At 33.8% G+C, this 26,907-nt stretch overlaps 2 protein-coding genes across 2 annotated transcripts; one reads left to right on the top strand and one right to left on the bottom strand.

The window, feature by feature from the left end:
• Positions 1 to 1,588: 1,588 nt before the first annotated feature.
• On the bottom strand, positions 1,589 to 11,977 carry LOC125657242 (IgGFc-binding protein-like). Its single transcript, XM_048887928.2, has 7 exons — positions 11,226 to 11,977; positions 8,301 to 8,350; positions 5,275 to 5,466; positions 4,987 to 5,178; positions 4,290 to 4,487; positions 3,045 to 3,134; positions 1,589 to 2,935 (listed from the first exon to the last, which is right to left on the bottom strand). Exons 1-7 carry the CDS (start codon positions 11,423 to 11,425, stop codon positions 1,659 to 1,661), a joined length of 2,199 nt encoding a protein of 732 aa, XP_048743885.2. The 5' UTR covers positions 11,426 to 11,977; the 3' UTR covers positions 1,589 to 1,658.
• A 1,288-nt stretch (positions 11,978 to 13,265) lies between these two features.
• Positions 13,266 to 26,424, top strand: LOC125657243 (uncharacterized). Its single transcript, XM_048887929.2, has 6 exons — positions 13,266 to 13,350; positions 20,456 to 20,534; positions 20,842 to 21,071; positions 22,601 to 22,761; positions 25,463 to 25,644; positions 26,311 to 26,424. Exons 1-6 carry the CDS (start codon positions 13,285 to 13,287, stop codon positions 26,355 to 26,357), a joined length of 765 nt encoding a protein of 254 aa, XP_048743886.1. The 5' UTR covers positions 13,266 to 13,284; the 3' UTR covers positions 26,358 to 26,424.
• The last annotated feature ends 483 nt before the right edge of the window (positions 26,425 to 26,907 follow it).

Below are 26,907 nucleotides of genomic sequence, written 5' to 3'. Positions count from 1 at the left end.
TTATTTTGGTACTTTTATAATCGATCATTATTTGCGAGAAATACCCTAGAATTTGACGATGTTCTTCATTTCTACTTGAATAATTACAATGCTAGGTTTAAAAACTTGTATGACATTCCCCTACGTTTTCAAGTAAATCTCAGTACGCTTTACTTTCAAGAATACGCATCGAACATTCAAAATTGACTCATTCTTACCTGCTAATCAGAGAACTTCAGCCTGACTGTTTATCTTGGGACTGTCCAATAACTATATATCACATTCTTTAAGAATGCATTGATTTTACGCCCATACGGAATATACTTTTTGGTAATGTACAATCAATGCACGAACTTTTTAAAAACATTGACAATTATTATATTATACAATATTTACAAGAATGCAACTTTTATAGAAAAATTTGAACACTTTTATAATACAACTGTTTGTATACACGAAAATACCTTCTTCTTTTTTACCTGTTTATCATATTCGTCAGACGGGATGTTAAAGGATGTCCCGTGTCAAGGATCACAACCCCTTTGGTCCACAAAAGAGCGTTTCCCTGATTCTCGAAAAAGTGTAAGCTCACTGGGGCCGTCAGGGAAACTCAAACACTCACAACATATTTCAATTAGTTAACCGCCGTAAAATAGCTGAAATATTGCCAAAACGGCGTAAAACCATAATCAATCAATCAATCAATCAATTCAATACTATGGTATATTTCACTTGCACCGAAACGATATATTGGACGACCTCTAGAATGTATAGATATTGAATCACTTGACTGATATGATCATGTGATAATAAAAAGTCGGGTCCTCTCTTGTATATCAAATACTGATAATTCGTCATTTACGTAGCGACATGGATTTTGACAATATAATAACACATTCATAAATTGTAATTTTTATTAATTTTACTTTTGGTAACCTTAACATAACTACACAGTGTCATTTTATCTTGCTATATTTAGATAATTCCATGATTATCTACTATTGAATAAGAGCGTTTTATTTACTAAAAGTATATGCAAAATGTTTTTTCGAATTTCAATGTAGAGTAAAGTACCCACTCAGTGATAAAACAAATACTACAGTGAAATAATTACCCATACGGCATTTTGCCCGCTTCATCATTCATTCCTTTCCAGCAAGCTTATGGCTCAGTAGACATATTATTCTCCTTACCTTTTCTGAAGTTTTCGACGTCGTTGACGTTGATACGCGTCATGATCGCCATACAGATATCGTGGTACAATCCATATATATCATAGACTTCACTCGGATCGCCATTCACAGAAACATTTTCTTCGCGAAAGAACGCTATGAACTCGTTTATCTGAATTCGTTCGTGTCACTTTCAGATAGGTAGTGAAATTTCCTCCCCAAACCTATATCATTAAATTTCAAAGGCGCAGATTCTTCCCATGATACTGAAACCTGATTTCCCGTGACAGATAAGTGTTGGTACGCAACTAAACTTTGATTCCATGGATTTTTTTTTACATGTATGTTGGACACAGTGTCCATATATGGTGTTGTCCAGATATCTCTGATATAACCATGCTGATTCTCAATCAAAATGATTACTCAAACAATTTTACATAATGTTTTTTTTATTTGAATGATGCCCATTGAACCATAACCAGTAGAACGATTTCAGATCAAAATTGATCAGGAAACGTTTATAATGTTGGCTGCGAATCCATAACCGTCTCCAGAACTATTACCATGTACCATCAGACCAAATCTTGAATTATCAAGAGTTTCAACTTTATGACCACCCCTCCGAACTTCCACGACCAGTGATAAGTATTTCTCTCTTCCAGCCAATACCGCTCTCTCCGATAAAACGCTATCATCAGATAAAGTCTTACCGTCGATGCGAAGCTTATATTTAGATTCAGCTTTGACAATGATCGACAGGTAATTTTGATTGTATCCTGAAGGAACCACAATCTGATATTGACTTAGGTACTGGTTAAGTCCTGGGACAACAGACATGTACGGGTCACCCTTACCACGTCGGCCCATCTGAACTGCAAAACTTAAGACCATGATCGGTCCGTCTGCATGAATGTAAACAGAATGATCACCAAACATCTCAGCATCATGCGAAGTTCCAGGTTCCATTACATGTTCTCGTTTTCCATAGTTTACACGAAAAGTTATCTTTGTCTTCTTGGCAGAAATGATACGTACTTTTGTTCCACTCCTCTTGAGACTTGGAGGTACAATAAACTGATTGTCTAATTTGTCAATTGGAGGCAGCTGTTCAATCAAATGACTGCAAAACCCAAACCTTTGTAGCTTGTTGCAGCGATTACCAGAAAATACGGCGATCGGTTTGCTAGATTCAATGAATGTTCCAGTGAGATCTGTCCCGTGAGAAAACTGGAAACTGTCATATTTATTCAAATTTAGATCTACCTTGTCACCAGACTTATAATTCTTTTGCAGGAAATGTATTGAACCCTTTGATTTTAGCTTGAAAGTAATGGACACAGTAGTGTTATTCTGTACTGCAGCAATCGCTACCTGGCTCTTGAAAGATTCAAATCGCGCGGAATATGGTTCCGTTGATCCAACGACATACTTAGTTCCCAAACTCTCAATCGGCAAAATAAGACTGCTATCAGATGAAAATCCGTCATGGTTTAAATTTACAACAGAGACGGGTTCAGACGATTCTAGTATTATTGCTTTGTTTTCCTTTTTAAAATCTACAGTTCGCATCTGAATTGGTATCGTAAGAGTTGTGGCCCCTTTTGATACCCAACTTCCTTTACTGTATGATGACCCAGACAAATATTTATTTGAGGATTGCAATGTGACTTTGCTATCAACTAGAGAGGCTATATATATTTCTGAAGATCGGTTGGTCTCGACTTCAGAGGGTAAATTTGGTACTGTTTCCGGAAAAAGTACCAAGAAACGTTTTCCTCGACTTCCTAAAAGTAATCAATTTAACAAGTATCCATCAATCCTATCTTTAAGATTTTTTTCTGATTCATTTCTTTTCAAGAAACACTATTCTGAAAGTGTTTATCAAATACTGACCTTTACAATTAAATCCATTTCCAAAGAAACCAAATGCACAACCACAGTCTCCATATCTGCTACATTTCTTCTCCTTACACAATGGGTGATCTTGATTGGAATGATAATTATGTTGTCAAATAATCAAGGTAGTCTCTTGTCTCGATTAAAAGTTTGATTTATCTCAAAATCATTTTAACACCGACCACCCCAAAACAGGATTTAGATGAGACACGTACATTCCATGTTTTTCTTTTACATACATATCTTAATAAAAAGTGAAGATAACAAACAGTAATCAATCTCATGCGTTATATATAGAATATAAAATTAAGAGTAGGACAAACAAATTGCATAACAGAGATGGGACCAGGTGACTTAGAAGAATAAAAAAGGAACTTATATGGAGCAATCCAAGAAATGCTAAAAATGTAAATAAGCTTTTTATATTGAAAAAACGAGCTGCAAGGGTAATTCTTAACATCAGACATTTTTAAACGCCATGTAATGTCATGTTTAAACAACTTAACTGGTTGCCTCTATCAGATTACTTTGTCTATAGAAAAGTAATTTTAGTGTATCAAGTTTTACATGGTTTAATGCCAGATTATTCAAATGTTTTAAATATGTATCAGAAGTCCGTCAGAGGCAAACTAGAAATTCTAATTCAAATGTATTGTATATACCCAGGGCAAACACAGAATATTTTAGAAGATCTTTCAGCGTTTCAGGGAACACAATGTGGAATGCCTTGAGTGAAAATATAAGAAACTCAACAAGTGTTGTGTATTTTAAGAGAAATTATCTTAGAGATTATTGCCATACTTTTAAGCTTCATTTTGTTCCTATTTATCTTACATTCATAACTATTTCTCAATTCTTTATATGTATTCTACTTTTTTTAATCAATGTTTATTTGATTAATATATGTCTGTATGTATGTTATATGCCGGACCATGTTGAAAACTAGTGTTATCGTTAACTATGTAATCCTGGATAAATAAAGGCTGTATTATTATTATCCCGGTATTATTGTATAACATTGACCGGCCGGTGTGGCCGAGAGCCTTTTACCTTGATTAAGCAAACGGAGTAACCCATTGTCTAAATCAGTAAGAATAGCTTACAATGTAACAATTAGTATGAAACACGCCAGACAGCATTTAATCCATCAACAGGTTGTATTAGCAAATTAAATCATAATAACGAACATATAACACAAGTCTTCTGTGGAATACACATTTCCTATTCCCTTTTCAAATTTACCTTCTATTGGACACACTTTTAGAAAGCATTTCTTCAACGACAGTTCTCTACCATTTCCATGACAATCACTTCCCCCATGACTAGGGGCTGGATGATCACATTTCCTTATTCTTACGTGTTTCTGCATTCCGTTCCCGCATGAGACAGAACATTTCCCATACTGCTTCCAACTACCCCAAGATGACCAGTTCCCATTGACTGCACAATGGAAGATACGATGCAATCGGCAATATCGATATTTATCAATGGCTTTTCAATGTATTAAACCTTTGGAATTTCATTATTTCCTCGATATCAAATATTGTGACTCGCGTGTGATATTTTATCTTGACATTAAAACCTAAACATACACTTAGATATAAATAAAACTATTTACATTACAAACCATGGATACATGAAATAAATCTAGTTCATGATGAGAAATAGAAAGCATATGGTAATGTTTACATAATTGGATTTGGTGATTATCATTTTTATGTTTTCATTGTATTATCAAATGTATTATTTACACTATACAGGAATTATACAAGCTTAGAGAGAGGGGTAGAGGTAGAGAGAGAGAGGTAGAGAGAGAGAGAGAGAGAGAGAGAGAGAGAGAGAGAGAGAGGTAGAGAGAGAGAGAGAGAGAGAGAGACAGAGAGAGAGAGAGAGAGAGAGGAGGGAGAGAGAGAGATTGTCCCAATACAATTAGTCTTACCGGGACAGCTGCCTTTATTGCAAGTGGATTTCTTTCTTTTTAACTCGTCGCCTACACAAGGTTTTCCTCCATTCTTAGGACGAGGGTTGTTGCAAGACCGAGTCCGAAATTTGTTTATGTTTCCACTACCACATGTGACTGAACATTGCCCATCAAATGACCACGATCCCCAGACAGACCACACCCCATCAACTAATTTATAGCAATTAATACAGTAGATAAAATATAGTTATATCGATGTAGAGAGATATATACATGTATGTGATATGCTATAAGACATCATCATACCCGGACATTCTATGGTGTTACAGGAGTAGACTATACTATCCCATTTGTGTCCTTGGCAGTTGTTTCCTCCGTGTTTTGGTGTAGGGTTGTTGCAGTGACGTGCTCTCGTGTATGATTTTGAGCCACGTCCACATGTTCTGGAGCAATATTGAGACATGGACCAACTACTCCACACACCCCATCCTCCGTTAACTTTCACAATTAGAAACATTAACGTCCTTAATTCAACTTCCTTTAATTCAACATATCTTCACAAATGAATAATATTATGAACCTGAGGCAACAGACCGTTAATGAACTTTGAAACAATCGAAGGGGCATGTGAACGTAACGTATATATTACTTCTTACGTTCCTACATTTCGAACATATTTAGCATGTCCCATGTCTTATATCAACAAAAGAGAATTTCCAAAACTGATTGTTGTAATAACTTTATACCCAAGCATCAAATCTATTAAAATGCTATTCATAAGCTCCTATTGTTGCATATGGTACACAGTAATAACATAATATTATTATATGTCAAATCTGAAGCATATGCTGGATAGTTTAACGTCATAGGTGGACCCTTGATGATAAGTATTGATAAACACAGCTAGCATGATGCATCCAAATACCTCCGAAACACTCTTAAACTACAAGTCATTAATTGATGGAAAGGTGGGGTGTGATATACCTTGTGAATATTCTGTTCATATTTTTATCATAGACATTTAAAACGTCGAGTATCTGTGTTTCATCTCTAGAGAATGAACAGAAAAGACCAGGGTGTGTTGCAATAACTTAAGATTCAATATTCCTTTATTGATTTGTTACATTTGAGAAGCAGTAGACGATGCTTATCTATTAATTATAGCCGATAAATGGACTTCATTTCCAGTTTACCATGACGAAGCAAGAGGTAAGACATTGACAACGCTGCTTCTAAACGGTAGGGGTCTAATCATTATATTATAAAAGGTGCATTATAAAAGGCGAATATAAAGAACAGTGATAAATTGCATAACTCCTAAGCAATACAAAATAGAGAGTTGGACAAACACGGCCTCCTGGATATACAAGATGTGGATTCAGGTGCCTAGGAGGAGTAAGCATCCCTTGTCGACCGGTCACACCCGCCGTGACCCCTATATCTTGATAAGGTAAACGGAGTTATCCGTAGTCAAAATCAGTGTGTCAAGAACGACCTAACAATCGGTATGAAACACGTCACACAGTATTTGACCCAATGATAAGTTGTATTTGTCAAACTTTTTGTCGACACTTGCAAACGATGTAACTGGTATGAAAGAAAACCAAGATTGCAGCTTGATATACCTTGTGAATATTTTGTTTATAGGAAGACATTGTTTTTATTATAGATATCTAAAACGTCTAGTGCCCGTGAAATGAAGGGGTGTTAAGTTTCTTTGTTGATACAACTTTTTGATTCTTGCGTATGCCATCCCCATTTCACATCATTCTTAAATGGTTAAGTAAACAACTTTTTGTATGCATTAACATATAATGATTAACAGAAGACAGTGTCATAGCTAGGGATAAAATAATCGTAAGCAGGGATCGAAGAGAGAGGGTGGGTGGGATGAGCGGTGGCTGCAACCTTCCAGAAGATGGGCATATTTTTCAATTGTAATATAGTGCTAAGAAATTTTCATTCTGGAAGTAGTTTTTGTACCTCAACAATTACATTATGATTGTACAAAACAACCTCTATAAGGTATTGCAGTCAGCTGTTTTAGAATTATTTTTTGCTTTGCCCTTTTCCTAAATTGGGATCTGGTGAGGCACTGTCACGCATCTTTTCATTTTGATCCGGATTGAAGTACTCTCATACAAATGGATGCTACTTCATTTGGACAATTGTAACGAAATTCAAACTGTGCAGTTAATATTTCGCACAGTGTATAGGAGCAAGTTTGGAACGCTTCAGGAAAAGCTCTGGTACTGATACAAAGCGTTTTCTGGATTTGCTATGAAAAAATAACTATATAGTTTAAAAAAATTGCAAAAACAGAATTGTAAGCACATGCTTGCAATGTTTTGATGTAGTGACGCCAGTGGAAAAAATAATAAAGGGTAATTAACAAAAATTTTAACCATACTAGCATTAAGTTTAACGAGAGATTAAGTTTAGATACATGTATCTAAACGAATACGTTACCACTAGCAAAAATATTGATCGATTGATTGATTGTATATTCTTTACCGTCCCTCTCGAAAATGGTTCACTCAAATGAAGACGTCACCAATGTCGGTAAAAGGGTGCAAAATTTAGGTCTATGCTGGGCACTTACCACCTTTGAGCAGGGAGGGATATGTATCTTGCTACACCTGCTGTGACACCGGACCTCTTTTTGCGGTCTCATCAGAAAGATAAACCCCATTTAGTCCCTTCTTACGACAAGCAAGGGGTACTGATGACCTATTCTAACCCGGATCCCCACGGGATACTAGCAAACATATATGCAATATATAATAGATGCTTGTAATGTATGAAATGACAGTCTATAGTCTTAAGTCTTTATAATGTTATTCATAATTAAGATGAATAGCATATTTTCAGAAAATTCGTGGCAAAAAAGATTTTACTTATTTATTGGACAAATTTGTGAAGGCCGTGGACACGTAAAACATGCAATTTGACAATATAATGGAAAATGCACCAAAATATCAAATAACCATTTTCTATATAAAATAGGGACTACGACATTGCATGTTTCTATAATGTTAACATGGGACCTCCACGTGGGGCTTAGATAATACTTGACAATTATTATTAATCTGATAAATATCAACATTGCCCTATTTTAATACTTTCCAATGAATCATGAGATTGGGTGCGTATGAATACTACATGAAAGGGGAAGATACATCCCATGAAGTCAATGCCATGGCTTTAATTTTTGGTCTACTGGTAGAAAATTCCCGTGCGAACTAAACGTCAGACTTTTACTGTACTTAATGTTACAGATACTATCTAGAAATCATGCAATCGCACTGGGAGAACACAGAACAACATTTTACCTTTACATGTCTTTGAGCAGCACTTGGTCACTGTTGTATAGACAAGGTAACTGCAACAGAACAGTTCAAACCAAAGTCATTTATTGGAAGTGTGTTTCAAATTACATTAAACTTCAGCGCTTGAAAACAAGACTTTCTATCTCGTATAATTGAGTTTTATTATAAGCTTAAATTCCCAGAGAGGAATAAAATATCATTGTAAATTCAGTAAAATGGTCTACATACAAACCCCAGTCCTGAGCCACAGGCTATTTGAACGAACGCACCTTTTCTAAAATATCACACACACATACACACACACACACACACACACACACACACACACAGAGAGAGAGAGAGAGAGAGAGAGAGAGAGAGAGAGAGAGACTGCAAATTGCATGTCTATTATACTCTATTGTAATTGCGTTTCCTAATTAATATGTATGATTTTAGGGCAGGGATTACGACACGTCCTATTCGTCCAATGGGTCGACCCACAATACGCGAAGTGACATAATTTGCTCCTTAAAAATACATATTGATTAACAAGCCGATGAATTGATAGTTTTGCATTTATTCTCTAGCAACTTGCATCATGACTCCATTGATCATGTAAACCTATATATACATATGTATATACTATAAAGAGAATTTGATTTAACCATATTCAAGTCAGGTGGGTTAATTCATTGAAAACAAAGCATTTTTGGCACTTGATAGGAATGCGTGCAATATTGCAAAATATTTTAAAATGAACTATTTTAAAATGAACAAACTAGAAATTACATGACTATGATTGAATAACTGAAATGAATTTTATTTTTGAATTGAATTTGAATTGCCTGACTTGTTAAAAAGTCCTAAATTCTAAATATATTTGGCGATGCCTAAGCCATTATTGAACCTCAATAAAATATATTTCAGTTATTCAATCATAGTCAAGTAATCTCAAGTTTGTTCATTTAAAATAGTGTCAAAGGAATTAGATATGTCCAATTCAATTCAATTGTAGATATTAAGTTAAAATAGTGAAAAATTAAAAGATGGATTTAATTAATTTGTAAGTAGGTGTAACGGTATTAAACCCTCAAATCGTTTGTGGATATGTTAAATTGAATATTGATAGGTCAAATCATTCGACTTTGAGGGATAGCAGGGGAGTGTACCCGTACGAAAGAGGAAAGAGAGTAGTGAAAAGAATATATCAATCAAAGACAAAGAATGTAAATTACGTTATGGATAGGGACTCACAAACTTCCACCTGGTAATGACAATATGACCGAGATATAGTGTGGAAAAAGCATGTTTTGTAGTCATATCATTCATTGCACACTATGAAACAGTGTAACTGAGATGTATATATGGGCTTACATGACAAAATTGTTGATGTTACAGTGATTGAAAATTGAAATAATTTGATACAAATAATTATACATCTACAATTTTACAAAAGAAAAGTAAATAAACGAGTTGGTGAACAGGTTTTCTGATAATCTAAGGGATAATTCAAAAACATCATTAGATCTTAAGAAGTGTTTAGTTTGTTAAACAATGGAAATTCTAAAGATGTTCATTTTGAACAATTTGTGACCTATATAATACAGTGTAAAATGGGAATTACCGCAAAGGTACATTGTGGATAGATATACCCCACCCCATACCATGCGATTAAAAACAGACCTACTCCCATCCATGTAAAATCCCCATGTGAATTAAACATAGACCTACCACGCATTCGATCCTGCGAAGTGCCTTACATGTTACACTATGACAGTTCACAAGATCTGCATTTTGATTAAGATACAGTGTGGATAGCATATATAGATCTTGTGTTCCCACCCCCATCACCACTTCCATGTGATTTAGAAATAAACCTACCCCCGCCCAAGTCAAATCCACATGTAAATTAATAATTAATGTACCCCCACCAATGTGAAATAAAAATAGACCTGACGATTACTCCAAAGATCATTAAAGGATCATTACAGGGTGATCACGTGATTCTGATGTTCAGAAGTGTCGGACATTTAAAATATAAAAACATCAGTAACAGTTTGCAAAATTTGCAACATAAGATGAGATTAATTTTTACTTCTTCCTCTGAACACATTATGATGCGATCATACATTTGCTTTACATGGTTTCTTCCGTTCGAGATCCGCTCCTCTCTCTTCCTCATGCACATGCGTTGATTAAAAAGATCAAGTTATCTCGGCATAAAATTCCTAGTTGTGTTGTCATTTTTGCTGATTTAACAATTGATTAACCGTAATAAACAAACAAAACAAAATACAAATAGGTTCAAATTTGAAAACTACAAGAAGGTGCATGTACAATGTGTCTTAAATCATAAGCAAATGGCAATTTTGTTTTCCTGATTAAGGAACAAAAACAAGAAATTATTATATCTGCATGTTGTAGTATAGATAACAAGAAGCAAATGATATGCTAAAAAAAATTACTGTTTTGGAATAAATATTCGGGATAAGAACAACCATGTTGAATATGAAGCCACATTTTTTTTTGTTTAAAAATCAAGAAGGAATTTCACAATACTCTGATGCTAGTGTTTTCTAACTTTTGAAAGAACAAATACTACCATCTGAAAAAATGACGATATCTTTTTTTAAAATAATTTGATTTCACATTTAAGAGGCAATTTGATTGATTCAATTAACATTTTTCATATCGTGTATAGAAAGGTGCCGTGAAATTACGCTTTATGACGTCACAATGTATTTGACTCCTCTGCTGTCATTTGGTTGGTACAGTACTACAGCTCCGCATCATATAAGATGCATATTCGCTACAAAATTGTTTATCCATTTACATCAAGTATAATTTACCGAATTGAATGAAAAGAAATGATTTTTTAAAATTCACTTTTACTATGCAGAGTAAATGGGAATAGTTTACACGATCTTCTAATAGAAATGATGCACTTACGTTCCCTTTCTGCAGCGACTCGCCCAGAATAGCCCACATCTTGTATATTTCACTCTTTGTTGTGTGATCTTTTTGGTACAAGGAACTGTTCCCTCTCCCGTTTTATTCGAATCGCAATAAGTCTTACATATACTTGCACGTGTAGGGCGCAACGTACTGAGACATATGTAGAGAGCTAAAACGACCTGCAATTTGGTCATCCTGAAAAGAAAAAAATGCGAAATTTCAAGTTTATACTGATTCGTTTCTTTCTTCACTTAAATCCTATACATGTATACTACAATGCATATTAATGTTTTATATACAAATGTACATGTACTTGCATTCATTAACTGAGAAGAAAATAAAGAGAAGAAACAATTTGATAATATGTTTACCTGACTTAAAAATATTGGTGATGTTTTCATGCAATGCACTCTCCGGAATACGGAAAATTCGGCCTTGAACAGTATGAATTACTTGCAGGTGTCATTTGACGTTTGCTATCATGCAAACTTCTCATTAAGGTCATAAACGTCAGAAATCAATTTTGAAACAATATCACAGAATAAAATATGTAACTGTAAAAACAAAATAAATCATACGAAAATTGAACAAAAAATAACAAAAACAATAACAATGCATATTATATACAAGAAAATCAAAAACGATCTCTCACAAATTATAAACTATATTAGTGGTAGAATTCATGTAACTAGAAGTCTTTTTCACTGTCAATGCCCCGACCTTCGTACTGTTGCTTACACAAAACCAATGTTACAATGAAATTTTTGTTATGCCACTGGAACATTTAGTACCTTAAGCGTGGTATTGAAGATTAATGGTGTATTAGGACATCAAAATAACTTCTAGTCGCGAGTATAATTCTGAATTCCGGTGTGGTTTTTTTTAATGCAAACGCTTATTTACATGTACTTACGATAATTTTTATGTTTTTTTTTTTAATTAAAATTGATTAAATAGCTAATATCACTAGGCATTATATCTGAAAAGTCAATCACTCCTCTTCGTGTACATAACCCTGAATTATTTATTTCTTAATTGTAAATACATCTGTCTTTCTTTAAATCAATAAGTATATATGCATGATTTATTATTTTTCTTTATAAGAACATCTACATGTAGGCTCATCTTAAGAATGAATTAAATATTTTGATATATTAAATATCCATCTACTTAATGTTTTACACCAGACGTGAAAGTTTATTTGTATTTTGATCTGCAAAGGTTAAATACCTGACAAATCAAGCAAGTCGTTCGGAGTTTCAAAGCATATTCTCACATAAAATACTCCTCGCCTTCTAATTAAGCCTGATAGATTATTACATTTGATGCCAGTAACCTATTACTTGTAGTTGATGTTCTCCCCAGATATAACGACTTGGTGGGGAAAACACAAAGTCTGATTATTGGTCATAATTGTTGAAGACTTTAGATTTTCTCTTTCTCTCTTTATTCAATGTAGAGTTTAGAGTCAGTAAAATACCAAGAAAAATCACTTAGATTACGTCTATTGTTTTCGTTGTCCTTGTTGCCCATGGAGATTGTTCAAATGTTACGTAACACTTACCACTGTTTATATTCAATGATCACTTGTTTAATTCTGTATATTTTGCTCTGATATGTGTTTAGAATGCCAAAACATTAGTATATAAAACAAGAAACATCATACTAAAATGTGAAGCGATACATGATGACATGAAATTTAATCCCTCCCACATGTAACCTGTTGCATGTATGCGAAATGTCGATAAAATGTAACACCTGCAGGTGGAACTTTTGTTACTGTTTTTATCAATTAAGCAACAAATACTTGTATCAACAGGAGTCTTCGATTGCAATAAGATACATGTATAAGCATGCGACATCCTGAGTTCTGCGGCTGGTGTTACATTTAAGCCTAACAATGAAATATATGATGTTGACTGGTATATTTTTTTTAAGTTCCATTTCTGCTTCTCATATTTCTTCGCTAGTTTTGCTTACATTTTGTTCAACAATTTTGATGTTCGATAGAGAATTCAGCAATAAATACAATTCGAAAATCCTAATTTCACATATGATAATAAACATATACCTAGTACTAATCTATCAGATTCCATCAGCTTATCTTAACAAGATACAGGTAAGCTTCAGTTTCTTTGAAATATCTTGTATCTCTCGTTGTTTCTTAACTAAGTTATAACTATTCTAAGTCGAAAGCACTGGAGAGTTTCGAAAGAAAATCAGCGAAAAATGACTGTAGTCTTTCATTTGATAAAACTGTTATGTGAGAGAAAGATAGAGAGATAAGGACAGAAAAGAATAATTCCATACAATATCTAGCCGAAGAAGTGATCAATCTAGTAGATAAACCGCACATAAGTAACAATTAACTTAATCCCTGTAAACTAGCACTGTGTTATAAATATATTTAAGATATCGGCATGACACAAACTATAGTGTATTATATGTATTGAATTTACAATATCGGGATGATAACATATCTTTATGTGCTGCAATTAACTTGATTAACTATTACATGATTTACTGATATACGTCATAATATCGGTATGATCAATTACAGTCTACTACATCAATTATAATTACAATATCGACATAATTAACTATGATTCATAATTACCGTATCAGCAAAATCAACAACTATATCATTCATAATTGCCCTATCAGCATAATAAACAATCGCATCATTTATAATTACCGTATGAGCATAATAAACAATTACATCATTCATAATTACCGTATCAGCAAAATGACTAATTATATGATTCATAATTACCGTACCGACATGATAAGCTCTTACACGTAGAGTAATTCTTAAAAAATGGAATGTTGAACTATTAAAAATATACTAAACTGTTAGATGTATAATTAAAATATTGATATACTAAACTATTAAATGTCAAAATGGCATGTTAAACTATTACATGAGTTCCAATTACAGTAAGAGCAGGATAAACAACCTCCGGTAATGCAATTACAATGTTCGACATGATAAATTACTACATATTTTAGAATCACATTGTCTGCATTATAAACTATTGCATGTATCATAATTTTAACAATAAAAAATTGGAAAAAGCAAGACATTTCATACTTTACATCTCTACCATCGGATGATAAATCATTACAGCTATCATAATTACAGTAACCGTACACTGAGCTCTAGTGTAATGATCAATAGTAGTTACAATATCGGTATTATAAAGTATGGCATGTTCTGCAATTAAATTATAGTATAGCGTCTATGATATGGATATACTTAACTATCGTGGTTTTATAATTACAGTACTAAATTGTACATGTAAATTACAGTGTACTATGTCTGTACATGTACTTGTTATTCTCTATATAAAAGTGATACGACAAAACTTTATATTCCCCTGAGAATGCACCATTCTAATCATCTGAGGACTATTGCATAGAAAATATTGTCGTTTAGGGAAATACCTTTCTTCTCTCGGGAACCATGAATTCGCTATTTTCCGAATTACCAATTCTATAACTGTATACTATAGTGTATTACATCACAATATCGGTATGATACACTATAATATGTGAAGATCAATATTGACATTACGAATTATGACATGAATTAGAACTAGATGTTGTCATAAGACAATAATCTCACGCGTAAGCTTGTCTTTAGATATGCTCTCTGTCGCACTTATGTAACTAGCAAAGAAGCCCAACAGTTACCCTAATCCATGCCCTATACCATATGTGTCATTACTGCATATGTAAATATGCATTGAATATTCTGTTGCAGAAGTGTCTAGGCATATCAAGATGAATTGAGTTTCATGATGGGCAATGTCTCGGGGTCATCCCAACCCCATCATTTTTTGTCTGTTCAAATATTTTTAAAGTGGTTAGAATTCCAACCTTTTCTTCGTAGTTTTCCTATCCTATTTGCCCCTTTATAGAAAAAGATGTGTAAATGAAAATTCCAAAACCTTCTTTCACATCTACAGGATTCGTCCCAAGTTATGGGAAGCAGGATTTTATAGAAAAACGTAATTTTCAGCTTCCACATGGTCGTCAAGGTAAAAATGAAATGATGAATTCTTGTTGCACATCTACAAGACATCACTAATCTTCCAAAAGATGATTTGACTATTGCGAAAATGTATGAGGATCTCTGGGAACCAGTTCTAGTTTTAAAAAAAACATTGTTTTGTCGCCTTATAGTATATTAGCGGACGCCAACTATCGTAATCTAACAGATTCATTGGTTGATCTTAAAATAAAAGAAGAGTTTGGGGAAGAAGAAAGACTGACAGACGGACGGACGGCTATACAACTAGGATAACAAGGAGAATCTGCCTTAAATTTATTTAGAAAGTTTGGGTATAAATACAGTATCGGTATAATGAATTAGTACATGTATTGATATTGCAATACGACCTGATGATGTCTTACAAGAATTACGATGATAAGTTCGACATGGTAACGATTACATGAAAGGTGAAGATAACGAACAAGTGATCAATGCAAGGCGAAGACAACGAACAGTGATCAATCTCATAACTCCTACAAGCAACACAAAATACACAGTTGGGCAAACATGGACCCCTGGACACACCAGAGGTGGGACCAGGTGCCCAGGAGGAGTAAGCATCCCCTGTTGACCGGTCACACCCGCCGTGAGCCCCATATCCTGATCAGGTAAATGGAGTTATCCGCAGTCAAATCAGTTTGCCAAGAACGGCTTAACAATCGGTATGAAACACGTCAGACAGCATTTGACCCAATGCGAGGTTGTATTGACGAACTAGATCGTTATAAAAACCATAGAATTTGCGAAATGCTGACTTCAATCGAGACTTGTTTGTCAGTAGCTTACCTCGATTTAAAAACTGACTATACCCAGAACAAGCTCTTGCATATCGAATCAGTTGAGATATATAAACACCATATGCAGGTGATAATGGAATATTGCTACATAAATGTGGGAAGTTGACGATGGAGAAGCCGAAATCATCCCGTTTGTCATACAGTTGAGTTGTCAGTTTGTCGTTAATGTCTACTTTCAATAAAATATCTAAGTATGAAGCAGAAGTGGACGACTCTGTGGTGTCCTTTATTTCGAGCTCACAGGGATATATCAAATCGACATATGAATGAAAGCTATCATTGTTAATAGACAAAACGTCATCGATATATCTAATTGTCGAATTGAAGGTCACAGCGAGAGATTTTTTCTTCTCACGTAGAAGTTTTTGATCTCATAACTCCTATAAAGAACACTGAATAAATAGTTGGGCAAACACGGACCCCTGAACATACCAGTGGTGGGATCAGGCGTCTAGGAGGAATCGACCGGTCACACCCGTCGTGAGCCCTACATGTATGTCTCGATCAGGTAAACGGAGTAATCCGTAGTTAAAATCAATGTGCGAAGAACGGCCTAACATTGGGTATGAAGCAGTTGACCCAATAACAGGTTGTAGTAGCAAACTATATCGTTATAACGATCATAAAATTTGGAAATGCTGACTTTAATCGAGACTGTTGAAACCCCTGTAATTAAAACCTCTGTGCCATTAGCCTGTTTCAATTTGAAAACTGATCATGCATATAAAATATCTTGTGTATCGAATCAGTTGATATCAACACCATATGCAGGTGATAGTGGAATATAAGGAGGAGGCTTATATAGGCGTTGCCTGCTGCCATATCCTTATTATGTTATTAATAATAAAATACGGTTTAAAATGAACATAATAAATTAAAATGACTCTAAACGAGACTGTTGAAACGCATGCATCATCAACTTCGTTGTCAATGGCCTGCCTCGATTTAGAAACTAATCATATTCAAGACAAGCACTTGCGTATCGAATCAGATGAGAGATATCGACACCATACGAAGGTGATAATTGAACATTGTTACATAAATATGGGAAGTTGACGATGGAGAAGCTGAAATCCTCCCGTTTGTAATAAAATCGAGTTGTTAGTTTGTCGTTAATATCTACTTTCAATAAAATAACTAAGTATGAAGCAGAAGTGGGCGACTCTGTGATATCTTTCATTTCACGTTTCCAGGGATATATCGAATCGAGATATGAAGAAGAATTATTATTGTTAATAGTTTATACGTCGGTCATCTAAATATCGAATTGAAGGTCACAGCAAGAGGTTTTTTTCCTTCTCACTTAGAAGTTTTTGAATAGGTTCTGCTTCGTAATAATATAAAAACAGGTTAGTTAACATGTTTTACATGTCTTACATATGTCACAATTTTGATACAAATCATATATTGCAATAAGTATTATTGATATGATAAATTACATCGTCTTGATCAAGTATTACATGTGTCGTAATTACATTATCGGCACGCTAAACTCTTATATGCAAGTTGAAGATAACGAACAGTGTCGCAATTTTGCTAATTTATCAGAATTACAGTATCGAAAAAGTAGCCTAGTCTTTGCATTACAATATAATACTAACATGATAGAATATTATTATTATGTATTACATGTACAATTATGATAAGGGCATAAGAAACTACAAGTATTGCACAAACCATATTTAAAATATGGGCATGATATTCTATCAATGTACTTCATTTGCGATGTAGACATGATGAACTATTACATTTGATATATATAATAATTGGAATTTAGATAAATCAAAAATGATATGAGTGTAAAACAGTTACGTAGTGACCATATGTCTTCGTTATAACTACGTAGTATATTGATTAACTACGTAATACACTGAATAGCTAATTCACTTATTGAATTGCTAAGTAATACATTGGTTAGCAAAGTAATACATTGAATAGCTAAGTAATACATTGAATAGCTAATTCATTTATTGAATTGCTAAGTAATACATTTAGTAGCTAAGTAATAGATTGAGGATCTAAGCAATATATTGAGTAGCTAAGCAATACATTGAATAGCTAAGTAATATATTGAATAGCTAAGTAATACATTGAATAGCTAAGTAATACATTGAATGGCTAAGTAATACATTGAATAGCTAAGTAATACATTGAATAGCTAAGTAATACATTGAATAGCTAAGTAATATATTGAAAAGCTAAGTAATACATTGAATGGCTAAGTAATACATTGAATAGCTAAGTAATACATTGAATAGCTAAGTAATACATTGAATAGCTAAGTAATATATTGAATAGCTAAGTAATACATTGAATAGCTAAGTAATACATTGAATGGCTAAGTAATACATTGAATATCTAAGTAATACATTGAATAGCTAAGTAATACATTGAATATCTAAGTAATACATTGAATAGCTAAGTAATACATTGAATAGCTAAGTAATACATTGAAAGCTTTTGTGATATCCTGTACTTGTATCATCAAGCTACTGTATCCAATAGTTATTCAATACTTTAACAGAGCAGATCACGAGAAATAACTGCTGCTTGTCCTATATGGGGAATATAGTACATGTACATGTTTAATGGTTGTATGTACTTATCGTGTAACTAATATAATACATGTACACGTTTAAGGGTTGTATGTACTTATCGTGTGACTAATATAGTACATGTACATGTTTAATGGTTGTATGTACTTATCGTGTGACTAATATAATACATGTACACGTTTAAGGGTTGTATGTACTTATCATGTGACTAATTTGACAATTATAATATTTGTACTTAATTGACAGTACTGCAATGTTTTAGTGATATTGGCATTTGTAATGAAATGCTGTTTCGGTAGTTTTATAATATATGGGCAAGCACAAAGAGCAGAGTAGACTCAATAACATATGTTGTCATAGGACGATGGTATTTAAAACAAAATTTAAATAGGTGAGTCTCGTTATGCATAACTTTCAATCCATACTCTGACCTGCCGTGAGTTTGATCTTTTTAAAAGCATTTTTTTTTATTTTAAGTATAAACATGTACAACATGACTTTTGAGCAGTGGGGTACCTGTATAGACAATGTACATGTAACAATGATATAAACGCTATTTATTGTGTACAAAAGCATTGGAAAATGTCAAACCTATTTAACGCGTAACTTTAAAAGTATACTACATATGTAAGTACATCGCTGCTTATAGATCTCATTTTCTCTTAATACTGGTCATTTTGGAATCACTGCACCTAAATAGCATGTGTGAATTCTATCAGCAGTTATCTTAAAGTACATTATACCTAAATAGCATGTGTGGATTATATCAGCAGTTATCTTAAAGTACATTACATGTATACCTAAATAACATGTGTGAATTCTGTCAGCAGTTATCTTAAAGTACATTATACCTAAATATCATGTGTGGATTATATCAGCAGTTATCTTAACTTACATTATACCTAAATATCATATGTGAATTATATTAGCAGTTATCTTACATTACATTATATCTAAATAGTATGTTTGAATTCTACCAACATTTATCTTAAAGTACATTATAACTAAATACAAAGCATGTGTGAATTTTATCAGCAGTTACCTTAATGTACATTATATCTATATATAATTGTTCATGCAGTGAGCGGACTAATTAATGGCAAGACCCTTTGCTATCTGAAAAAATATAGGCCTATACGATTGGCATAGTTTGCTATTTTCATTTCTTTCGTTTTGTTATATTTTGGGTAGGTCGCTATAGGCCTTTTACATGTATCTGTAGGTACCCTTACTTTAACTCTCTTCTTTTTGTCTTTTTTTTTTTTCGTTTTCGAAATGATTTCTTTTGATTATCCATAAGAATTATGTACCAACCCATGTGGTTTCTTCGCATTGAATAAATAAACAAACAAAACAATCAAGATTGTTAGGTAGTTTTGGAATATTTGAGATCAAAATAAAAATTCCATCGGGGTTCTTGTTCTTAAAGATCCCAAAAGGAAACAACACCCACGGGTGAGAAAACCCACATATTTTTGAGTGGAATAAAAATCCTTATGTATTTCTTAAATATATACAATGAGTTTATTCAATATGGGATTGGTACTCCACCTAATCATCAAATATCTCGAAAAATAAAACTTTGATCGTTTTATTTGTTATTGTGTTGTTGTTTTTTATTTCGTGTGAAGAAACCCTATAAATGCTATACAATTCGACTTCATAGCCAAAGCGGAAAAGAGTGTGTAACTCTGTAAAATGTCCATTCTAGACTTATTATTACCTTTGCAATCGTTAATCAAAACATTTTATTCAAAATGTATAAAGTGTTATTGACTTCACACTAATCATGCATAAAGCACTCTAATACATTTGTAGAGAAGGATGATGTTTGGAATAATATTTCTGTTCTTGGTCACGTGCTGCAGTTTCACATATGGATTAACGCCCTGCTCTGGTTTGTATATTCATATTCTGAAAACTAAGTATTATTAACGAAATCTTTTCTTCTCAAATCTCTCCGCGTATGGCGAGCAATAGTTGCAAATGACGAAACATAAATGCCTTGGTATGCTATGACAAATGTTTTCTGTGTGTTTTTACAGGCAAATTAAAGTTCATGTTTGATATGTGGTTAAAGGAACGAACAATATATATTATATTTGTGTTGTATAACAAAGTAGAATTTATTTTCCTCAACCATGACTATTAGAGGGACTGGAAACATTCTCCACATAACTATGAGCATGTTTGCTTTTTATCAGGGGACTGGGAACACGTGTACCATGCAGTGAGTGGCAACGGCCAAAATGTCATGGACACCTGGCAGAAAAAGTTCACTAAAAAGTGCGATTTGTTTACCGACAATTGTCAATGCTACTACCGAGAGGGTTGTCTGTCGCCAAATCTGCGAATGGAAACGCTGGGTGTCACCCCAAGGAAAATCCTTAGAAGTCCAAAAATTGATTATTGGCCTTGTCTCAATATTGAAAAGGTGAATTCGACGGAAAACCATTAACTTAGTAGTAAACAATTTCCTCATTGGGATATTCATCTTTGATCAAATCAGTTAGAATGAAAATTTATAGAAAGTGTACACAATTGTGTAACAATCACTTGTGTATCAGGTTAGCTAAATAATCTTTTTTAAAGTTCAATGTGTCAGCCTTATCCAAAACACTATGTTAACTCGCGGTTTGGTATGCAGCATTGCTACCAAGTCATTCCTGGTTGGAATGCCATGGAACCAGGCCAGCTTTTCCCGGCAGCAAGTTTGAGGCTGTTTTCGGAAGTTTTATTTGCAATGACCAATTCATAATGTGGACATGGGAAACAGACCTTGGTGAGTATTGTATAGTATACTTTTATCATATTTTTGCTGATATTTGTTGAAAGGTATTATGTTATTGTTGACCTATATTTGAATATAACCTTGGCCAATCTGTCTTACTTAAATACGCATGTGTGAGGTCAGTCAGGTGTGACAGTAGTGAGAACGTTTTAAATACCCTACCATTTTCTATGCATAATGCTGAATTTCTATTGTGATTTTTATCCCTTCTTTTGAGCGTGTTATCTTGACACTAGGAACTTTGTGAAATGATTTAAATGTCTTGAGTGGATGTGAATATGCGGAAGTCGACCACCATATTGGTTTACATGTTACCATGCATTTAACTTTAAATTCTAGACGGACACATTTTGATTATTTTTTACTTAATAAAACTGCCGCATATTCATGTTGCCTAGTTGTGTTGCCTATACATTTATATTGCCTACAGATATTATTCTATTCATTCATAAATTGTAGCATTACGACTTGGATCAGTTGTGATGTGATGTCGGTATAGGATCAAGTAAGGATCCACTCGAGAAACTACCCACCCATGATAAAGTCCAAGATCACAGCTCCAGAAAAGGTCATTGGCGGATCATCAGTTCACTAGTCAACTAGGATGACAATCAGTCCATGAACTAGGGAGAGGTCCAGATGAGAGATAAGTGGACGAGATAAGTGGACGAGCATATCAAGCTTTCGGAGTGCAAACTTTGAACACTGAACTGTTCATGTAGTAACATTTAGGCAACAAATAGCAACTTCTTATAATGATAATTTGTCTGTCTTCCGGGTTACATTAGTTTTTATTAAAAATAGATATGCAGATAGGGTCTTTGCATTTAAATTGAATGAAAGTGAGTAAGGATGTGAGTGAGTAACTATATATAATTCATTATTTTTTTGTTTGTGTAAATAAATGCTTAAATTGAAACAGTCTTTAGAGTTATTTGGAGCTGGCCTGATTCATCGACGTTACAAAGTATACAAGATAATGATTGTACTTGAATTTTTATCGTACGATTCAGATCAAGTCCATGCACCGCAATTCATACCATATGTATTTAGATGGATATTAACACTTCTACTATTCTGCGAGTTGGTTAAGAGAACACAAATGCTTTCCAGGAACATTTACGTCCACCGAAATTATGATTTTTATCTATAATGTGCAATTCTTATTAAAGGTCAGAATTGAGTTGAATAAAGGAAGCAAAATCGTAGCATTTATTGAATTCAATGGAAAAGGATCCAACTTCATGAACTGGTTCCACCGAAGTAGAGTCTTGAGATCCAGCTGGATGGACCTGAGAAGGAATGGACACTTCAACGTGTTTTCAATGAAAAAGTAAATATCAGTGAACATTCTTTATTACTTTTTATCTTTCAAATGCAAGTAATTTCTATATCATCACCGTTACGAATATGCACACGTGTATGAATTAATTCATTTGTGATAGATTGGTATTTTATGTCTCTGAAAATAATGTCTGCCTTCTATTCTCAGAACAAGATATTTAACTCAGCATCTAGAATTAGCTGGCGATGATGTACATGTATTTTGAAAACGATATATCGTTTACATCTCGTAGTTGATCTGCAATCAATTTCTATTGACAATACAATATCTTAAAAATGAGAACAATATATATATATATATATATATATATATATATATATAAACTTATACGGTACCAATCTTGATGCACCAGATGCGCATTTCGACAAATAATGTCTCTTCAGTGATGCTTAACCGAAATGTTTGAAATCCGAAATAACAATGAAGTTTTAGAGCTATTATAGGGGAAACAGTGTGCCATATATATATATATATATATATATATATATATATATATATATATAGTCAAAATGATTAAATAAAGAAGCAGAAAAATGAGCAGTTCCAAAATTTATTCAAGTCACTTCATATGATAGAGAGTCGGACAAATACGGACCTCTGGACATAGCATAGGTTCAACAATGTATACAGTGTTTAGATAGATAGATAGATAAATAGATAGATAGATACACACACAAGGAAGGTTCCTTCTGCTAGCACCAACGTCTTCGGGATATTAGAGGAAGGCACGGGTGATTAAGATTGAATTGGACGATAGCAAGTGAAAGATTTGCACTGTTAAGGATTGTGAGAACAGCAAAGTACACTTGTTGTTGAAATATCTACTTCCCTACACATGCTCAATACAGGATCATATATTACTTGTGATGTACACGTCAAAATTGCTGGGGTGCCAATCTAATTATAATACGCCAGTTTCGAGATACGAAGTCTTCTGTATAGGAGGTGCATTTAGTGGAATTTTGAATGCTTAAGTGGGACAGAGTGGATATACAGCCAACGAGGAACACGATGAAATGTATTAAAAGCGGCTTCTCTTTAAATATGTAAATGTGGGAAATACAAAATACTGTCGAAAGAAATGTTTTACCGAAGTGGAAACATACAATGTCATATTTCAAGAAATATCTTGGATATGGTACTTATGACCAACGAAATAACGTGATAGAATAAGAATTCTATGTATTTAATTACTCCTTAAATACTTATCACTTACTTAGTTTGTGTATCAGTCGAATTCGGGTTATCAAACAGCGTATGAGAAACTTACTGAGTACATTCACTTACGCTGTGATGAACATCTGTCCCACTCCCGCGTGTAAACAAATTCTTTCGCGCCTTACTATGTACGAGAGTTCTCCAAAGGGAAATAACTCGGACGTATCTCGAAACCGGTGTATTGGCTTTTCAAAGCGGTTGTTGATTCAAAAGAGCTAATTTCAATTAAATGGGGGGGGGGGGGGTGCTAAACCAAAACATCGTTTCCATTCAATTTTGCAAATCGACGGACTTTGGCGTCTCACATCATTTAACAAAGGGGATGATTTCAGCTTCTTTGGCGTCAACTTCCCATGTTTATGTAGAAATATTCCATTATTACCTGCATATAGTGTTTATATCTCTCAACTGATTGGATATGCAAGAGCTTGTTCTGCGTATGGTCAGTTTTTAAGTCAAAGCAAGCTATTGACAAACAAGTTGATGGTATATGAGTTTCCACAGTCTCGTTTAAAGTCAGCATTTCACAAATTCTATAGTTATTATAACGATCTAGTTTGCAAATACAGCCTATCACTGGATCAAATGTTGTGTGACGTGTTTCATACTGAGTGTTACACCGTTCTTGGGACACTGATTTTGACTACGGATAACTCCATTTACCTGATCAAGATATAGGGCTCACGGCGAGTGTGACTGGTCGACAGGGTACATGTATGCTTACCCCTCCTAGGAGCCTGATCCCACCTTTGGTGTGTCCAGTGGTCCGTGTTTGCCCAACTATCTATTTTATATTGCTTATAGGAATTATGAGATTGATCACTGTTCGTTATCTTCACCTTTCCTTTCACCATCGCATTTTGACGCATGAGTGTGGAACATCGCACTTTGACGTTTCACACCACCGAGGTTTGCCCCAGACCATGACAATTCGGAGTCCTCTACACTGTATATACACAAAGCCGATTGAGTATGCTCAACTAGTTTCTTTACTTACTTGTTTAGGATTCCACTTTTGTAGAACTAGAGGAATTAGTTGCATATACTAAACAGTTTTGTGATATTTTTATTACCCTACTACATGTGTAAATTGTTCTATATTTATTTCTGGATTGATCACTGTTATCTTCACCTATCATATATAACACTAAAGTTCCATATTTTGCAAACATCTATGGATATGCAATTTTCTTTGAAGCATGCATTTTAAAACATGATGAGCGATTTTCCAAATACATTATCGATAGAACAGAAAATTAATAGATAATAGACTTGCATATATTTCCTAAATTACTTCATAAATGACATAAATGTATTTATAACTGTGTGTACAAATTCAATCCGTTCGAAAGCAAAACTAGCCTGTGCATGAATAACAAATATAAAGAATAAAAACCATAATGGATACAATTTAGATAGAAAAGTGTATAAAATATAGACAATAGTTGAGTTTGATTATTCTGCTACACAGGGTACAACATCACGGCAGACATTTCTATATCAATAGAAGTTACGGTGGGTGTCATAAAGATAATGGGTGGCTTGTTGTTATGGACGCTAAAGGATCTAAACCATGTCGCTGGGAGAGACAGAGAAGATATCCCCAATTTCTGTACAGTAAACATCACAGACGTGGACGATGGCAGACCATGGGTATGTGTTTGGTTATGCTATAGAAAAATCATTTCTGATTGAGTGTATTTGATATCTTTTTAACCAATCGAATTTAGATTCCTTTACTTTGCACCGATGTGTAATATTAGCTACTCTTAGTCTAAGGTTTCATTGTGAATAAGATTTGAAATCCATTATCTGTTTGATGTCGTTGAAAGTAGCATACAGACTACCATATTAGAAACGAATTTCTACAACTCATAACCTTTTTGGGGATGATATTGTGTAAAAACTGGGGTGTTAATGTGTTTAGGTAAGCATAAAAGGTACATATGGCATCTTTCCTTATAAGACAATAGTTACATTTTGCCAAGTTGCATCCTCATACAATTCCTTTGTGATCAATTACAATGCAGTGTTGTTAAAATAAAAAAAAACTCGTTTAGGTTAAATACAGTCTGCTAGATAATTTGGAAACATTTTAACAAAATTGATGCATACATTGTTCGTCAATTTGTAGATGTTATAATAATATATAGACCTAGAAACCATAGGAAGGCTAAAACAGAGCAACAACGCATTATGCACGAGTTTCTATGCTTTTTCTGATACAAGGTTGCTTGTATTGCCATGAGCGGGATATGCTACATAAGCACTTTCTGATTTTAATGTGTATGTAATTAGAATGATCATTGTCGTTCACAGGCTATGGAAGAGCAGATGTCCTAAATATCTACATAAAGAGAGGTTGAAAACACCAATGACTCGAGATATTTATGATGCTATCAGTCTGCATAAACAATAAATTTCAAAGATAAATTCTCAGGTTTTATTATTTATATAACAAATATAACGATTGTCTGTTGTGTGAAAAACATGGGGTTGTATGTCTGGGGATTAGACGATGGAAATTAATATCAACAAATCTAGAAATTCGTCATTATACCATTGTGGATTTGACTAATGAGATCTACATGCATTGTGCTGCAGCACGTGTACTGTAAATAAACTTTTCGCTATATATAATTACATCTATTTTATATATATTTGTACAAAACTAAACTGGTATTGAAAACACTCTAGTGTCACTTCAAAGTAATCAAAATTAGATCATTTGATCCAATCACGTATGTCGCTACACAAGGATCTAACAAAACCGCATATGGAGGTCAAATCTAGTGACCTTTTAATCAGTCATATTCATCCATACGTTCAATCAAAGAGTTTCGGTAAATGAAATGTTCGAGAAAACAACACATATGGCGACCGAATATTAGCGCATGTTATAAGTTTTGAAAGATT

This window comes from Ostrea edulis, chromosome 7 (genome assembly GCF_947568905.1).
Source record: "Ostrea edulis chromosome 7, xbOstEdul1.1, whole genome shotgun sequence".
Classification (NCBI taxonomy): domain Eukaryota; kingdom Metazoa; phylum Mollusca; class Bivalvia; order Ostreida; family Ostreidae; genus Ostrea; species Ostrea edulis.
The sequence above is the reverse complement of the archived record's forward strand: the minus strand, read 5'-3'. Positions and strand labels throughout refer to the sequence as shown.

What these genes read in the sequence shown, in the direction of transcription:
- LOC125657243 (XM_048887929.2), top strand. Translation starts at nt 13,285, where the DNA reads ATGATAATAAACATATACCTAGTACTAATCTATCAGATTCCATCAGCT. An exon ending in TGGATTAACGCCCTGCTCTG is followed by an intron (nt 20,535 to 20,841) that starts GTTTGTATATTC and finishes GCTTTTTATCAG; the next exon opens with GGGACTGGGAACACGTGTAC. An exon ending in TGGACGATGGCAGACCATGG is followed by an intron (nt 25,645 to 26,310) that starts GTATGTGTTTGG and finishes TGTCGTTCACAG; the next exon opens with GCTATGGAAGAGCAGATGTC.
- LOC125657242 (XM_048887928.2), bottom strand. Translation starts at nt 11,425, where the DNA reads ATGACCAAATTGCAGGTCGTTTTAGCTCTCTACATATGTCTCAGTACG. An exon ending in AAAAGTGTGTCCAATAGAAG is followed by an intron (nt 3,135 to 4,289) that starts GTAAATTTGAAA and finishes ATTCCAATCAAG; the next exon opens with ATCACCCATTGTGTAAGGAG. An exon ending in AAATGGATTTAATTGTAAAG is followed by an intron (nt 2,936 to 3,044) that starts GTCAGTATTTGA and finishes GATTACTTTTAG; the next exon opens with GAAGTCGAGGAAAACGTTTC.